This window comes from Artibeus jamaicensis, unplaced genomic scaffold, assembly GCF_021234435.1.
Source record: "Artibeus jamaicensis isolate MK-2021 breed Jamaican fruit bat unplaced genomic scaffold, CSHL_Jam_final contig_76, whole genome shotgun sequence".
Classification (NCBI taxonomy): Eukaryota; Metazoa; Chordata; class Mammalia; order Chiroptera; family Phyllostomidae; genus Artibeus; species Artibeus jamaicensis.
Genome location: NW_026521954.1, coordinates 3,912,548 through 3,931,423, shown reverse-complemented (window position 1 = coordinate 3,931,423; position 18,876 = coordinate 3,912,548). Strand labels below are relative to the sequence as shown.

Genomic DNA, 18,876 nt, shown 5'->3' with positions numbered 1-18,876 from the left:
CTCACAACACAGGGCACTGTGCACAGAGTCTAAAGTTAACAAAATAAGGACGAAAGAGGCAGAAAATGGAAGCAGACTCGCCTCATCACTGAGCTGCTGACCCATGGCAGCAGCTGCCTACCTCTGGAACTCTTGTTACATAAGGAAATAAGCAGCTCTGTTTGAACGAAGGTTAGCAAAGTATTCTGTTACTTGAGCTACACCCAATCCTACTTACAGAGTTCCAATAAGAAATTTCAGTGGCATATATAGGAGTACCTAGCACTTAAAAAACAAGAAAACTATTATTTGCTCCTGTCTTTAAAAAAATATTTAAATTAGAATACTACACTAAAAAAGTCAAGTAAATAGTAGCTATGCATTCAGTTGGAAAACCAAAATCCTGGGATCAAAGCCAACTTTCATGCAGAAGAAATAAATGGGGAAGGAATTACTTTTCTCTTTCTTTCTTCTCTTAACTCTGTGTAAAGGGCACTATTACAAATGGCCATGTCAGGAGCCTGCCAAAATAGGCAGGCATTTCCGTGTGCCAAGAACATAGCAGCGCCCACCTTATCCCGCTTGGACTGTCCGCTATCACGACCCATGACGAGGTAGTTTGTTTTCTTGCTGACATTTCCGGTCACTTTTCCTCCATAACGTTCAATCAGAGACTTGGCTTCGTCTCGTTCAATGGACTCCAGCACTCCTGTGATTACAAACGTCAGGCCTTCCAAGCAATTTTCAGCTCCCTACAAACCAAAACGTTCAAGCAGAGAGGAAATTACATGGTAGCTTTCCAAAGAAATATTTGGCATCAAAACTGCAGGAAGTTGATTTTTCTCATTTAACATCATAAATAATCTCAGCATGGAAAAATCTGCTGGAAATTTACAGCAAGTAAGCAGAACCTGAAATTAAATCCTAAGAAATTAACTTATAAAACCAGCAACAGAAAATATACATTCAATACAGTTTTAAAAGCTTATTAAAAGCTTTTAATAAGCTTTAATTCATACTATTTTCATTCATACTATTTTCATTATTACTTTTAATATTTAAAGCACTAGCGAGCATATATATCTTTAAGTAAACAACTAGATACAATCCACCTACAGAAACTCTTGCTATTATTAAGAAAGAAAAGCTTCAGTTCTGAAAAGCTAAACAAGTTCGAGTTCCTGCACTTCTCTCTGGCTGTTTATCCTATGATGGAAATCTAACAACCTGTACATAACTTAAAAGCAAGACCTTACTGTCTCTTAGTTGGAAGGATAACTTAAAAGACACTGGCCAGAGTGAGCTGGATGGAGACATTTAATCTAAATGGAAATGTGTAGGTGGGGGGAGAATGGAGACAACTGTACTTGAACAACAATAAAAAATGTGAAAAAATAAAATACAATAAAATAAACTCTGAAAAAAAGGAATGTGTATAGTTATAGACATTTTTTTACTTATGCAATGATTCGAAAAAAGATAAACCAAGCAAAATGAAAATTATGTAAACCATCCCAAGTTACTTATTAATCTTTGAATAGAGAATTGAACACAGACTTAAAACAGCCTTGAGGAGAAGCTAAACCAAATCCAAAGGCTAGCACAATACAAATTCAATCCTTCATCTGGGAAAAAAAGAATATCTCTGGATCAGCTAGGAGAGAGAAGTTTGACTAATGACATCTCAAGGTCCCTTTATCACAAAATAAGAAGACTTCTCCTATGACGGTAAACCTAACAACCTGTACATAACTTAAGGGCAAGATCATGCTATCTTCTGGTTGAAAACATTCTACGATTAAAGTGATCTTGTGAACACTACAAGGAAACACTTCTCAACAAATTCAAAATAACTTTATAAAAGTCAACATGCAGGGCCCCATCCCACACCCCAATCATGTATCATCCCCTGAATTACCATCCACCATGGCTCTGAGTACCTTCTTACCTTCCCAACTTCCAGCTTCCCTACCAAACTCTTCCATTCCAGAACCTCCTCTGTGGGGCCAGCAGCCACCCAGTATCCTTGGCCCCTTCTCCAGCTCTGCCCCCATGGCTGAAACTGACTATTCCCTCAGGACACCGCTTTGCCCAAAGTCCTCTCAAGCAGAGAGGCTTTCATACATCTTGTACAAGAGGTGAGGCTGGCAAATATATCACAGTTCTAAGTAAATAATTTATTTCAGGCCTCTTTCCCGAGTTAGACCGTAAGTACCACGAAGACACAGAATCTTGTAACTGCTACATGCCTAGAAGCCCAGACCTACTAGGGCTACTTGTAGTTAAAAGAAAAAATTTCTAAGCACTGATCAGTGACTCATAATAGGAATAAACATCTCTAATCAACAAATATGGCCAACTGCAGCTTCTCTGTTCTCTTCGATTGTGGGCTGATGCCGTGCCTTCTCAGCACTCTTACCTTTGGGATTTCCTTGGAGCCTAGAGCTTTGGGACCTTCTCGATTTAAGTAACTTCGATAAGCTTGATAATTAGTGCGTCTCTTCTCAGAATCTTCAGGACTTACAGACTTTAAGGATAAGAAAAGGAAAGTGAACAGTCATGCAAAATGATGTAAAATTAAAAATATATATTAATAAGTAAGCATTAAGTCACTCTACACTTGGTCCCAAAATTAACATTCCTAGCTACAAAAGTACTCCCCATCATACACACGCCTGGCTTATAAACACCAAAGGCTGACGCCCCTGTCACACCACTCCACCCGCTTTAAAGGCACACAGGTATCTCAGGGCAGATTAGGTGCATAAGCCAAGTTGCCAGCCTTAAGCAAAAAAATCAAAACAGTGTATTTCATAAAATTTTAAAGATGCACGTGAATTCTGAATTCTACTTCACAATATATTCATGTAGATTTGCTCACACAAGAAGATATCCTAGGTTTATCCTATGCCTTTGTGATCCCCTGAAACAAGCTAGAGGGCTCTACCCCCCTGGGACATACACACTGCAGTCTAAGAAGCAAGTTTTACAAAAAAAGCAGACACATTCTATAAGCCACCATGCTCCTGCTAGGTTTAATCTCCCCTACTCTCTTCAGGAAATCTTATATTGGGTATCTCTCAGAAAACCCTGGGGAAATTTTTCCAACTGTACATCCCTAGACTCACCCCAATTTTCTGAGTCAGAAATATGGGGTTATGGCTAGGGCATGTGTATTTGTGGGGAAAACATCCTACATAATTCTGGCTCAAAAACCATCACAAAACGATCTTGCTATTTTTTCTACTTCCTATTTTACATTATTTTTAAATTGTAAGCCACCTCAAGTACCTTTGAGAGTAGACAAATATTACTTCAATGTAAATAAATGATTTAATCAATCAAACAAGTTGCTTCCATTATAAGTTAAATAAGCCATTATAGGTTGGTGCAGGACCTGAATTCTACATTTAAACCAGGGTTCTCAAATGCTGGTATGCGTACATATCATCTGAGAGGCTTATTAACATACACCTGCCTGGACTGCATGCCCTGGGAAATCTTATTTTTAACCAGTTTCACAAGACAGCCCAATACATACCCCCCAAAAAGAAACTATTCATTTATAACATTAATTCTATGAAAAAGATAATGAATTAAAGTGACTTATAAAATAACTTTGAAATGTACCCACTTATAAAGTCCAAATTATTTGACCAAGATAGATTAAATTTAGTAAATAGTTCTCAAAACTGCTTAAGTAAAATTTAAGTCATTTCTATTCTAACTTTGAAAAATACAATGAAGAGTAACAGTTATCACCTAAGGAATTCTTCTCCTTTAATAAAAATAGATAAGCCTTTACTGAACCATTTAGAGTGCCTGAAGAAAAACATTCATCCACCGGGTTAAATATTTATTGAAGAAAAATCTGAGACCACAAGGTCACTCTCCCCTCAAGCATATTCATGAGCACTGACCACAAACAACAACAAAAAAGATCTTGAAATCTTCACCATTTCACTGTTCTGCACTGAAAAGAACGGTGACTAGCGGTTAAAACAGACAATGTTATGCTTTTAAGTCTAAGTCCCAGAAGGCTTGAAGGAGTTGTAGTTTCTCACTGTGAACCTAAGGTAGTCCCAAACTGAGATTCTAAGAAACTACTCACTTCTCAACATACATGAAAACACAGAGTACTTTTGCAACCATTTTGCATTACTGCATTTTTTTTGGGGGGGGATGATATTGGTATCTCAACATTGTTATACAAGAGTAAAAGGGAGTACATTCAGGAAAAACACAAATAATGATTATTTTAATAACAGCAAAAACTTACATGAAACTTATGTGTCAGATATTGTTCTCAGTGGTTTGACCTATTAACTCATTATTATCCCTGTTTTACAAATGAAGAAACCAAAGCAAAGAGCGGGAGTGGCCAGACCAGGTCACCCAACTGCTCGGTGGCAACGCTATGATCTGAAACTGGCTCCAGGTCCATGTAGGGGCCACGGTGTTACATGGCTTTTTTTGGCCTCCGTCACCTACCAGCTGGATAATCTCCCTCTCTTTTTTAAAGATTTTACGTATTTCTTTTTAGAGAGAGGGGAGGGGGGAGAGAGAAAGGGAGAGAAACATCAATGTGTGGTTGCCTCTCACATCCCCCTCTACTGGGGACCTGGCCAGCAATCCAGACATGTGCCCTGACTGGGAATAGAACTGGTGACCCTTTGGTTCGCAGGCCAGCACTCAGTCCACTGAACCACACCAACCAGGGATAGCTGCATAATCTTGTAATTACTTAAACACTTTCAGCCTATTTACTTGTCTTTAAAAGTTAAATAATAAAAATAAATATTTCACCGGGTTGTTGTGCAGATTAAATAAGATACCATATGTTTTAGTACAATATCTAATACACAATAACACTCTGTAATTATTGCTTAATTTAGCTATATTAATAACCTATGTTCTGCAGCAGCATCTAAATAAGATGGTATCCAAAAGGTACTATAAGGACTTATAAAGTTAGAAATAAAACCTGAAAATAATCAAACTCAAATCAACACATAGCCCCAACATGATACACTATTGGAAAATCTCTACCTCTTTTTTAATGGGAGAACTCTTCATTTTCTTAGGACTTTTTGTCTCTTTCAATTCAATGGCACTTTCTTTTCTTTTTGTGGCCATAGGCTCTGTCTCTTTAGAAGAACTCTCTTCCTTTTTTTTCAAAAGTGCCAGCTTGGAACTAGCTTTAGGAGAAGTTTCTCCTATTTTGTGAGGTGACGACTTGGAATGTTGCTGAGATTCTTTTGAACTTTTACATTTAGTTTGCTTCTTAGGACTGTAGTTCTTTTTGTCATTCAGAAATTGTTCTGTTTTTACTAGGAAGACAGAAAAGATCGATTGTTGTTTTTGGAAAATGATACTCAGTAAAGAGATTATTTTCTCATTTCTCAACTGGGTAATCTTAGTAGCACACAATGTCATAGGTGATTTCATAATGTTTACATTAAAGTTTTTAGTTCTTTATTAGCATAAAAATAAATGGCACATTTATTTTTTAAAATTAAACATTTCCATGTTACTTCACTGCATGACCAGTTCAAATTAAGGTAGCTGTTTTTAAATACAAATGACTCATTAATTTAAATAATGTGGTAAACTACATCTAAGAATATGGACTTTATTCCACAGATAATTTTCAATGATCTGAAATTTATAGAGATAACTTACTGACTATAATATCACATAAAACTTTGTAATATAGTCTAAAAGACGCAAACCCTGAAATTTCAAGACTAAAAGTTACTATGCAAATAGTGTGACTTACACGATTAAGACCATCTATACTAGCAGATGGTTAAATATCAGAACCACTAAAAAATAAAACCTAAGGACAATCAGCGGGAGAGTTTCAGATGACCTGAACGATCAGTCCACTCTACGAGCTTGAAACATCTAGTTCTTTGTCTTCCTACGTTGCCGCTCACATGCTGCACTACTCTACTTGGAAATCAACGTGCTTCCAGGAGCTGTAAAACATTTCTCACGACGATCATAAAGCAGGTAGCATCCTACACCAGCTAACATCGAAACAGCTTTCAAAGTATCAAAGTGGAACGTGCTCCAATATTCCTATGAAATAGCACCTACTTAACAATATAAGGCCATTATTAAATAAATGTTCAAACAAGATTACCATAAATTTTCTTCCATAAAGGCAAATGTTCCAGCTTACTTTTTTCCTGCTAGTATTACCTTTACAAGGATCTTTATGTTTGTCTGCTTTACTTAAATTGGCCTGGACAGATGAAAATGTTTCTCTCTCTTCTGGGTCCTTTAGAGCCTAAGAAAATTTTAAAAGTGTCAAATGTGACAAATAATAGGATAACTATTATGAAAAAATGTTAACATTGACCAAAGTTTTTAATTTATCCATTTTAAGATTAAGAGCCATCCTCCAAAGTAGCAGGACAATACAATAAATTTTCATTCACTCATCCACAAAATTTCTGGGGCAAATGAAACATGTTCTATTACTTCTAACTTTATGGATGTGAAAATGGATGAAAAGGGTCTAAAAATACATTGCATACAAAAATATCCCAGCTCTTCTCAAGTTGTGAGTCTCTCGCCTCAATTCTCAAACTGTCAGCATTATGAGATTAAAAACTAAAACACAGGGTTGGAAGGAGGGGGCGGGACTAGCCAAGGAACAGGTACGAAGGACGCATGGACATGAACAACAGGGTGGGGACTGACTGGGGAAGCTGGGGGTAGGCAGGGCAGAGGAGGGCAAAGGAGGAAAAAATGGGGACAACAGAAATAGAGTAACAATAAGCTATTTTTAAAAAATAAAAACACCGAGGCAAAAAAAAAGAACTAAAATATAAACCCAGAAGACTACGTTAAAAACAATCTAAAGCTCAAAAGAAAAATAAGAGAACACTTTCTCAAAAGAGAAGAACACTACCTGTTCTCTCTCCACTGCTCCCTCAGAGCTCCCTTTTACAAAGAGGTCACATATTGGGGTGTGTAACACAGTATTTTTTTAAATAATTGTAATTCAAATGTCCTTAGATGGAATAAGGCTTTTCAAATGATGAAGTCTCCACTACTCGCTACTGTCTTACATCTGACTGCTGTAAAATATTTTTAAATAGTCAGATATTGATACTGACACAGAATGGGATTCAAAATAAGTAAGTCTAAAATAAATCAATACTTAAAAAAAGAAATCTTGATGCTTTTAAAGATGCCTGAAAATAAATTCATCATTTGAGACCGTCCTATTGGAGACCGTGAAGGTAATTAATTAGAAATGGCAAAACTGTGCTTCCCAAAAGACAGTGAATACAGTTACTAAGCTTTAGGCTCCACGGAAATCTTTGTAAGCATTATTCTCTGAATAAGTACATTCTAACCCCTCTGTGACAGTCGGCAGAAGCTGCAGTTCACTGCTTTGTGAAGAAGGGCTCTGGCTGGCTTTGGCTCCTCCAACCTTCCTTTGGGAAGAGTAAGTTCTTCCATGAGCTTCCCCCAAAACATGTTTATAAATTATATTGCTTCTTTCTAGAAGAGCTACTCGTGGTTCTATCTCCAGAGCTTAGAGTACGCAAGTATGAAAGCAAACATTATATTCAGAGTGCAAAAAGCCCAGCAAAAACGCCACCTTCTTCTTAGGTTCTTCATCCAGCATGGCCAATGTTTTGGCAAACTCTTCATCTTCATGCAGTTGTCTCTCCAGCTGTAAAAAAGGGTCAACAGGGTGAGCTGCTTTTTTGTGTGTGTGTGAATGAAAGTTTTTAAATGTTGATTCATAATACCTAGAAGAAACCAGAACATTTTCCAGAAAGTAACATTTTCCCTTTAATATTAACAGTTAAGTATCACAGGCTTGCCTCACTGATTTCAGAACAAATGCATCTACGTTTGCAGGCACAACAGATAAACTGAGCATATTTTTAAAGCCATATTTCTCACTTACAAAGTTTAAAATCTACAGTCTTTTCTTAACAGTCCTAACACAACATTTACAGATCCCTTATTTCTAGTTATTTTTAAACTCGAGAAAAAGCTCTGCAAAGAATCTCACCCTAACAGGAAAGAAACTGCCTGGAGGACACAAAAAAGAGTGAGTTAAAGAAATCAAGAAATTATATTCTTTTCACAAAAAGTAAGCTATACACAAATATAACTATCACTTACATAATCAAACTCCTACTTTCAATTACTAATTCACATATATCTGTTCTGACTTTTGAAAATTGAAGTCATCACATCAGCCAGAAGCTTTCCTAACATGCTAAATGTTAGCACAAACATTCTAGTTAACCTTGCTGTTGATTCCAAATATTTTCACTTTCAGCAAAATGAAACTCTTCCAGAAAAGAACGTGAAGCAGTGAATATTTCTCATTAGAAATTAAATGTTTTTATGCCCCCTGATAAAATGGCCTAATATAAAATCAAACAAAGGCATCCCTATATTATTTAAACAAATGAAAGAACCTCAAAATCCGCCCAATCCTAAAAAGACTTGGAAACTGGCATTGAATCTGATAACACGGTAACCAAGCATTTTCTTATTAATAAATGAACTAAATCAAGTTACAGAGAACTACAAGCCTGAGAGATGCACATCAATATATTCCATTGTTTAATATCTCCTTATCATAACCTGAACTACACATCTCATTGCTAAAAAGAATAGGAAAATCTTCACCATAAAAAGGTCCTTCAAACTCTAAACCTCCAGTGGCCCTGCAAGAATTTCTGGTAGAACTCTACACTGTTCTTCCAAAATGTCACACGTGTAGTACACCTCCAGCCCTGAGGATTCTAGATGCTTTAGATGACAGAAGAAATTCAAATATTTCCATCAAAAATTCATTATTGGTGATTATGCCCTCATGTGATCAAAAGTCCTATGTTTGAATACAATGGTGAGCACAGCAGACAGTGTTTAACATGCTGTCTACATACTGACTGGTTTAGATACTGGACACACACTCAAAGGAACAAAGAGGTGAAAGTGAAGGGGGAAAGGAGGAGAAAAAAGGAACTTATCTTAAGAGGGACAGTTAGGAAAGACACCATCAGTCACTAACACCCTAAAAACCCTGCATCAGACTAATGAGTTACTCAAGTAAGATTCTGAAGGAATGCCACAGGAAGGAGAAAATAGGGAATTATGACACAGAGCACCACTCCTCGCTTGGAAAGGACGGGGTAAGCCTCCAGTATTTGGGACAGGTAAGAAGTTGGGTCCCTAAAAATCATTTCAAAATTTTACCTAGGCCATTTGTGCTATCTTGAGTCATGTGGATACGTGGTTTGTAGTTTATGTAATTCCATGTAATCAAAAGATGAAAAAAGATTTTGAAAACACCAACTGTAAACTGTCATGTTAATAAAATATGAACAAATCCAATATATCCCAGACGACCAGAATAGCACTGTCTCACAACGATGCGCCGAACACCAAACTGAGCAGGGATGGCCCGACAGCGGAAGGAGGCAGAAACAGCCCTGGGGGGTGGAGTGTACAGCCCATGAATCGCAGTTCTTTTTTTTATTGTTGTTCTATTAGGGTTCTCCCAATTTTCCCCCCGTTGCTCTCCCCTACCTCGCCCGCCACTCCCCACCCCCTCCTGCAGTCAGTTCCCACCCGGTTATCCATGTCCATGGGTCATTTATACCTGTTCCTTGACTAGACCCATCCCCTTCCTCCCCCCCCACCCGTTATCCCCCTCCCCCTCCCCTCTGGTCACTGGCAGTCTGTTCCTTGTTTCCATGCCTCTGGTTCTATTTTGCTCATTTGTTTGTTTTGTTCATTAGGTTCCTAAACAGCAATTCTAACAACTATTAATAGCAACTACAATGAGGTACCATAGAGCACACAGGAGGCGTCTGTAATATAGTTGAGGGAGTATGAGAAAGTGATACTTCAGCTAACAACAGAAAGGGGGTTCAAACAGTGGGTAGGTACCAAGGACAGGAACCTCTGCCAGAGACGGACACTTTCTCTATTTGGCTCCCATGATACACCGAGCTTTCCTCATTTCCCTACTTCACCAGCCACTCTTTTTTTTCTTTTCCTTTACTGAATCTAGTAAGAGGAGAAGGGAAAGAGGGAAGAAGAGAGTGAGAGAAAAAACACCGATGTGAGAGAGAAAATCGGTTGCTTCTCCTGTGTGCCCTCACCCTCCTTTCCCTGCCCTTTACCTAAACATTAACAAAGCTCAGTGCCTAGACTTCTGTTAACCTTCTCCCCACAATCTCATGCACATGTGAGTGATTCCCAAACACACATCTTCAGCTCAGACCTCACCCCTGAGCCCCAGATTCCCTATCCAACCACCCACTCTGCATCTCCATTTGGAAGCCTATTAGGTGTCTCAAACGTAACGTGTCCAAACCAGAATTCTTGATTTCTCTGTACCAGTGTTTCAGTCTCATCAGCTGCTCAGGCCAAAAAACATGGAGTCTATCTTTCAATCTTCTTTTTCCCTCCTACCTCATATCCAATCTACCAGCCACAACTTGAAGGTTGCATCTTCAAAGCACAGATTATAACCACTTCTCGCTACCGCTTTCATTATCACCTGGTACAAGCCAACAGCACCTCTCACCTACCTAGCCTGTCCTCCCAGTGTCCAAACTGATCTGCGTTTGGTCTGGCCACACCACGGCTTACTAACCTCGCTGCAGCCAGAATAATTTTCTTTTAAGATCCGTCAATTCGTGTTACCCCTATTCAACACTCCAAAGCTTCTCATCTGACAGAGATTAAAATCCAAAGTCCGTACCATCCTAAGTCCTTTTGGTATGGACTAAAGACCTGTCCTGCCTTAGAATATCTGCTGCTGGCCATTTCTCAAATCCATCAAACTCGATCTCTTCTACCTGAGGATGCTTGTACCTGCTGTTCTGTTTCTGAGGAAATCTTCCTCCAGGCAGCCAGCCTCCCGGCTTGTCATTAACACCTGATGTCACACCCCAGTATCACTTCCTCAGAGGGGCCTTCCTGACCCCGCTACTGAAAATAGAATATTCATGCTCTTTCCAGCCAGTGCCAAGACATGGGTATCTCTCAGGACAGCTGGCAGAAGCGCCACAAGACTGGGGGCAAAAGGTAGCCCCACCACAAGAAGTGGAAATATGGGGGGAAAGGTGGAGGGAAAAGGCAGACCACTACTTGAACAATAAAATAAAATAAAATATTTTTAAAAAGCGGAAATATGAGCTGGGACACCAGCTGCCAGCACCGGGACTGGCCCTCGCCCCCAACACAGTCAGGAGGAAACAAGAAGCATCGTGCCGGAGGCTAGACAAGGGCGACTTCCCCTGGGGCTCAGGGTGTGGTCCAGGCAAAACGAGGGTTACAGACATGGACTCCAGTGCACCCAACGAACCGGTCCACTCCAAGCCCCGGGTAAGGAACTGCATGGTGCTCACTGCCGGCACACCATACCAACAGTGGTACAGGTCCCGCTAGACACTGGGCTGCCAAAAGGAGGCCAAGCTGCCTCCTGAGGAGAAAGAGACCTTAAAAAATGATCAAAAAAAATTCGGAAGAAATATAATGAAAGGAAAAAGAATGCCAAACCAGCAGTGTTGTGGAGGAGCAGTCCCGGCAGGGCAAGCTTCGCGCATGCACCCTCAGAGACCAGGCCCACACCGCCGAGCAGATGGCCCTGGGCCAAAGGGCAAGGAGCTGGGGTTCTGAGGACAATGAAGGCCCAGAAGACAAATAAATCCTCTTCCCTCCTATCCTAGCTCATGTAATGAAGGTGTTTATTCTAAAATTAAAAAGGAAACAACACTCATAACCCTAATGATCACCCCAAAATTACTCCTTTAGTTCTCTCCACAGCACTTATGATGACCTAATTTTTTTGTTTTTTTAAATATATTTCATTGATTATACCATTACAGTTGTTCTATTTCCCCCGTCATTCCCCTCCACCCTGCACACCCCCTCCCCCACCATTCCCCCCTTTAGTTTATGACCACGTGTCTCAAGTTCTTTAGATTCTATATTTCCCCTACTATTCTTGCCCTCCCCCATCTATTTTCTACCTACTGTCTATGCTACTTATTTTCTGTACCTTCTCCCCCCTTCTCCTTCTCCCGCTCCCCTGTTGCTAACCCTCCATGTGATCTTCATTTCTATGGTTCTGCTCCTGATCTAGCTGTCCTTTTAGTTTGCTTTTGTTTTAGGTGTGGTTGTTGATAACTGTGAGTTTGCTGTCCTTTTACTGTTCATCTTTTTTATCTTCTTTTTCTTAGATAAGTCCCTTTAACATTTCATATAATAAGGGCTTGGAGATGATAAACTCCTTGAATTTGATCTTATCTGAGAAGCACTTTATCTGTCCTTTTATCCTAAATTAAAGCTTTGCTGGACAAAGCAATCTTGGTTGTAGGTCTTTGGATTTCATGACTTGGAATACCTCTTTCTAGCCCCTTCTTGCCTGTAAGGTCTCTTTTGAGAAATCAGCTGACAGTCTGATGGGAACTCCTTTGTAGGTGACAGTCCCCTTAGCTCTTGCTGCTTCTAGGATTCTCTTCTTCATTTTCATCTTGGCTAATGTAATGATGATTTGCCTTGGTGTGTTCCTTCATGGGTCCAACTTCTTTGGAACTCTCTGAGCTTCCTGGATTTCCTGGAAGCCTATTTCTTTTCCAAGATTGGGGAAATTCTCCTTTGTTATTTGTACAAATAAGTTTTCCACCCGTGGTTGTTCCTCTTCCCCTTCTGGTACCCCTATAATTCAGATGTTGGAGCATTTAAAGATGTCCGGGGGGGTTCCTAAGCCTCTCCTTATTTTGTTGAATTCTTGTTTCTTCATACTTTTCTGTTTGGTCATTTTTTGCTTCCTTCTGATCCGCTCCCTTGATTTGAGTCCCAGTTTCCTTTCCATCACTATAGCTTTCCTGTGCATTTCCCTTCATTTCAATAAGTTTAGCCTTCATTTGTTCCTCTACTTTCTGACTAAAATCAACCAGTTCTGTGAGCATCCTGATCACCAGTGCATCTGAAAGTTTGGCTATTTCCTGATCGCTTAGGGTTATCAGCTCCAGGGGTTTGACTTCTTCTTGAGCCATGTTTTGGTCTGTTTGAGCCTGTTTTGTATGAGAAGGGGTGCCTTAGGTGTTCACCAGGGTGGGGCCACCCAGGCTGCTGGTTTGTGATGCTGTGTGTGGGGGCAGAGTCAGAGAGGGAGCAACAGCGGTCCCCTCTGCTGCTTCCCACTGCTGGGGCCTGCGCAGTCTGTCTCACTGCTCACTCCGCTGGTTTATCTGCGCGCAAATGTGTTACCGTTGTCAGCCTGCTGCCTTGGGCCTTCACTGGGTCCCCCCACTGCTACCCCACACCTGGGATCCACCCTCAGCTGCCTCCGTGCTTGGGTTGAGGGATCTTTTTTTGCCTGACCCGCTCTGCTGCTGGCTCCGCCCCTCTTACTGGTCTGGCTGAAGAGTTCATTGTTTTTGGACTTCTGTATTGTTCAATTTTCTGTGGTTTGGCTGCGTTTTTTGTTGCTAAAACTTTGTTGTTTTTAAACTTGGTTGTGCGAGAAGGCACAGTGTTTCCACCTACACCTCCATCTTGGCGGAAGTCTCCTAATTTTTTTTTTTGACTGTAGTATCTGTAACACCTATGAGAACTGTGTCATGCACTCAGGAAGTGCTGAACAAATACTCACTGAATGAATATACAGGCTGACCGCTCCAGACAGCACTCTGGAAACCGATTTAGGGGTCATCAGCATATCCATACTAATTAAACCCACAGAAGTAAATGTGATCACCCACAGTGAAAAATTTAATGACCAAAGTAATTATTTTAACTATACTAAAGGAGGCTTCCATTCAAAGAAATGTAGTAAGATACCTCCGAATAAATAATTATCCCCTGCTCTTAACATTTATTTTACAAAACTTAGATTTTCATGTTAGAGTTTTACTTATTTTATACATAACTCTTACAATGAGATTGAATCTAAAATTAGCCTAGAACAATCTTTTTGTTTTTTTAATCCTCGCCCAAGGATATGTTTATTGATGTGAGAGAGGGAGAGAAACATCGATGTGAGAGAAAAACACCAATCAGTTGCCTGCCATACAAGCTCCAACAGGGGATCAAAGCCAAAACCTAGGTATGTGCCCTAACCAGTAATCGAACCCACAACCTTTTGGTTTAGGGGACAGTGCTCCAACCAACTGAGCCACTGGCCAGGGGACCTAGAACAATCTTGACTGTTTACCCGGGTGGACTAAATAACAAGTCTAAATGTGAAGATATTAATGATATCTAAACAAAATGGCAATACCTCTGCATCTTCATCAAGTTGCAATTGCTTGGCAATGGCTTCGTCATTTAATCTGGAATCATTTGTATTTTGTGAAGGCTGTATTTCAAAGAAAATCAAGCAAGATCAGCATAAACCTTAAGTTAAAGATAAGGTGCTTTTTCTTGACTATAGATGATTAAATACACCAGTGAGAATTAAGTTTATCTGTAATGAAATAGTCTCAATTCACATCAGCCAGAGAGTCATGGTTCTCATTTAATTCTATTGAAATGTTCAAGAAAAGTACCCACCTGCCCCCCACAAAAGAAAACCACCTGGAGATTAATGCTGTAGTCTAAGAAGCAGTCTACAACCCTGGCACACCAGCACGGGAGAATGATGGCACTGTCCTATGGACACACTACTGGAATCAACAAACACTATTTAGCAGGTTTTAACACAGGGGACTACTTGCACTATAATTTATCTGTATTTCTGCTTCCTAAATTTCCAGAAAAAGGTGAATCCAACATGAGCCAAGGTATAAAGTGTCAGAAGTATATCATAGGGAGGCTCTACTTATAAATCGTGTACTTATAACTTCATTTGGAAACAAATTTATTGTCCAATTTTGTCTGGCTGAGATCAACACTAAAATGAGTTTGCATTCTGAGTATTAAATTTAAATCCTAAGAATTATAATTCTATCTTACAGCCTAAACCTTTTCCTACTTTCAAATATAAAAATTAGTCTAACTTCCTCACCCTCTAAAATGATGGCAATACATTTTGTCCATAATCATAGGGAAATTGCTTTCATCGATAAAACATGCTGACCTACTATAACATCCAAATTTCTCCTCTTCTTAACAGTAAATGAACGCTCTTCAACATTCCTGAACATTCTCGCTTACACGTAGAATACTCACCTCTTTGCGCTTGCTTGCCACCATCTTCTTGTCTGACCTTCGGACACTTCCGGTTCCAAAATAATCAAGCACTGATGTGGGGCTAAGTTTTATTGGTGATAAAGGCTTATTCTTGGTCTTAGTGTTCTCTTCGTTCTTTTTCACGGCTGATGCTCCAAGATAACTATTTGAAGATCGTCCATTCTCTTTTGACTTACAGGCTGCCTTCTTACACGTAAAGTCATCTTCTTCATCTTAAATGGAATATAACCAAATATTGTTTGATAAACATCAATTCCAATTATATCAAGCAACCACTTCCACCAGCTTCTTTTCTTTGGTTCAATGATTCACAAGAGAAAACGCCTTTTGCTGTGGCCTAATAACAAATCCAATAAAAATTAAAATCTGAGAGGTAATCATGAATACTAGGTCGCTGTGGCGATGGGAGGGTTCTCTTCTCCAGCTGGCGTGTCAGGCCACAGATGAGTGGGTCTTAGTTCCCCGCAAGTACTCCCTCCCTCAATCTCGAGCGTCTGCAAAGGGCCTTATGTACCAGGTGCTCTACTACTCCTAGGTGGCTGCCATCTCAAACATGAAAGTACCTAAGATAATGTAAAATTCAAGGACAACTTCGCCTTTCTAATTTTTATATTTATATTAAAATAAAGCTATAAACTTTACAAGGCAGAACTCTTATGGGTTTATGATTACTAAATGTAAAAAGGAATCCACCATTTAAAAAGCAAGAGTATACAAGACATCTCTTAAAGATGCCATACAGTTCCCTACAAGCCCACTTTCCCTAAAACTCACACCTCACCCCGCTCTCCAAAGGCCTCTAATAACCATTTTTAAGCTGCAACCAGAAGATTTTCATTAAAGCACTGTTTCGCTTATCTTCAGCTATAGTCCGTCTACCTTCAAGCTTAATTAAAAATGCACTCATACCCACAGATAGAGAACAAGTTGACAAATGCCAGAGGGGAGAGTGATGAGGACACTGGAATTTTTAAAAATGGAACTCAGATAAAAATCCAGAATTCCAGCTTATTCTGGAAAAGCAGGAGCTCGTGGAGGAGGGAGGATTCATTCACAAATCTTTCCAGCCCATCCAACACTCGATATACTTCCAAATTTCAGTTCAGGCCTATGGTAACAAGAGTTGGAAGACTAGGGTCAGTCGCTCGTATACCTGTCCTCCCTTCTCAACAACCAGCCCCTTAACCAGTCCTTCTCCACCCCTGCCAGAGGAGGAGGAGATGTCCCATTCAGATGGCTTTGCAAGGCTAGGGGGCATTACTATCACATTCCACATCAGTACAACAGCCACATGAATCATCTGTAATGGTCACTAGGAATGTGACCTGAAACTCCTTTCATTTCCTCAAAAATAATAACATTAATGAATTATTTTATGAAACCCAAAGAGTTTTTCATAATTTACAGCTGGTTTATTTGAAAACCTTAGACTCAGTTAAGCTGCAGCATAACCAGAGCCTAACATTCAACAACAAACTTTTCTATCTAGCAGTAAAAACAAGTTATGTAAATTGTGCTTAAAAGAAGATTCAAAACAACATTGCTGATATCCTGGCTTGAATAAAAAAGAAAACAAGAAAGCCACAAAAGTGAGACCTGTGAGTACAGACAACCAATTTATCTCCTTAGGCAGTAAGTGCAAAATTAAAAGCATATTTAGCATACATAAGGCTTCTAATCTTATCTGAAAGCTTGCTAACATTTATCATTTTTATTTGGCTTGATTTAAGTTCAATGTCTGCACTTCTGGACAGGAGGGACTCCCTTAATGAAGTACAATATTAAATTGTTGCTATGAAATAACAGTACCCCACTGGTTCCCGCCCCCCACCCCCACTTTAGAAATGCCAAAAGCGTGAGCATTCCATTTCCACTACAGCTAGCCATAAGCAGTATGAACAGGAAATTCCAGAATAGAGTGAATTCAGTCAACTCCTGTGTTTGTCTGGTACAGTTCTTCCTGATCACTCAAGAACTTCCTTGCAATCTAAAATATTGTATCTGTCCTGAAGAACTTACTTCAGACAGTATCAGTCAATGCTATCTGGTACAGTTTCGGAAAGAGATACAACAGTATTACAGATATTTGCAATACCTATCTTAAAACTCTCTCCCCCGCAACCTCTTAAACATTTGCAAGTAACAGGCTAGCAAGAAATTTGGTGAGATCAGGGATTTCCAAGAACATCGGATTTCAAAGATTGTTGGCGAGAGTGTAGGGATATGGGACCAATGCATGTGACAATGACAGAAAATTTAAAAAATCATGAGGACAATCTTGCAATACAGGGTGGGGCAAAAGTAGGTTTATATTTGTGAGTACACGAAACAGTTTATTCTTGTATTATTATCTATTAATTACTGTATTATTCCCCATATGAACAACTGTAAACCTACTTTTGCCACACCCCGTATACACCTTCCATATGTGCCCTGGCCACTGTGGCTCAGTTGGTTGGAGCGTCATCCCACAAACCAAAAGGCCACAGGGTTGATTCCCGGTCAGGGCACATGCCTAGGCTGAGGACTCAGTTCCTGGTCAGGGTGTGTACAAGAGGCAGCCAATCGATGTTTCTCTCTCACATCAATGTTTCTCTCCCTCTCTCTCTCCAACCCCCCCTATTCCTCTCTCTCTAAAATCAATAAGCATGACCTTAGGTGAGGATTAAAAAAAAAAACCCTTCTACATACATACCTATTACCTAGATCCAGTAATTCCTATTCTAAGACTGAATAAAAATAAATAAACAAACAAACACATACACAAAGATATATTTACAAAATGCTTACCATAGCACTGTTCATTCAAAAGTTTGGAAAACAGACTGCCAGGGGGCAAGAAAAGATGAAGGGAAAACTAAGGGACTAACAGTTTAGACCAAAAACAAAATAGCCTCAAATGTACAAGGGGCACTGGACATAGAGACAAGTTTATATTGTTTATAATATGAGAAAATAAACAACCTAAACATCTATTATGTGTTCAATCATGTAACAGAATTCTATGCAATAGAAAATTATAATGTATACTGATATTTACTGGCAAAGATATTCAAATGTTTAAGTGACAAAAGCAGGTGCCACAATGGGATGTTAAATGATATCTTTATATCCACCCATATTTATCTAGCCATTCATATATACTTTTAAACTCATCAAAGATTTGGAAAAAAAATGTTAATTTTTATCTCTGGATAGGGGATTATGGGGTGATTTTTCATTTTTTGGTTCCTTTTTAAAAATCTGTGTATTACACTTGTGTTTTTCAATCTAATACTTTTACAACAAATTGACTATCTCCTAGGAACTCTGACTGCTTAGCTTTCTGAGACAGACAAGGCCTGGCTTTGGTTTCTCCTTCCTCTCCACTTTTTTTTGCTTACTTCCTTTCTTTATCAGCATCTCTACTTGTCCTGTCACTGGAATCAGAGACTGCATGGAATTTTTAAAATCTAATTACTATTAATAATAGTTATCATTAGTGTGCACACTCTGTAACGTGTATCTTTAGTCAACTAGTTCTACCTCATATTCAATACAATACACCCCATTTTCCACATTCCTTAAAGAAGTTCATAATCTTCAGCATAGCAGTTCTTGGAGATAATCAGAGGTTTTAACAAATATTTATACACACATATACTCATCACACTATTAAGAACATGAAAAATGTAAGCCACTGAAATAATAAACACCAGG

At 39.3% G+C, this 18,876-nt stretch overlaps 1 protein-coding gene across 3 annotated transcripts in view; it reads right to left on the bottom strand.

The window, feature by feature from the left end:
• Positions 1–18,876, bottom strand: part of RFC1 (replication factor C subunit 1) — a 68,743-nt gene that overhangs the window by 16,345 nt on the left and 33,522 nt on the right. For 2 of the 3 annotated variants that reach the window (XM_053672273.1, XM_037138014.2), the window contains exons 5-11: positions 15,157–15,389; positions 14,267–14,344; positions 7,601–7,675; positions 6,187–6,274; positions 5,029–5,309; positions 2,399–2,506; positions 552–731 (exon numbers count right to left, since the gene is read on the bottom strand). In XM_053672273.1, the coding sequence (XP_053528248.1) occupies positions 552–731; positions 2,399–2,506; positions 5,029–5,309; positions 6,187–6,274; positions 7,601–7,675; positions 14,267–14,344; positions 15,157–15,389 (1,043 nt within the window). The remainder of the gene's footprint in view (positions 1–551; positions 732–2,398; positions 2,507–5,028; positions 5,310–6,186; positions 6,275–7,600; positions 7,676–14,266; positions 14,345–15,156; positions 15,390–18,876) is intronic. The other variant, XM_053672274.1, reaches the window with a different exon arrangement.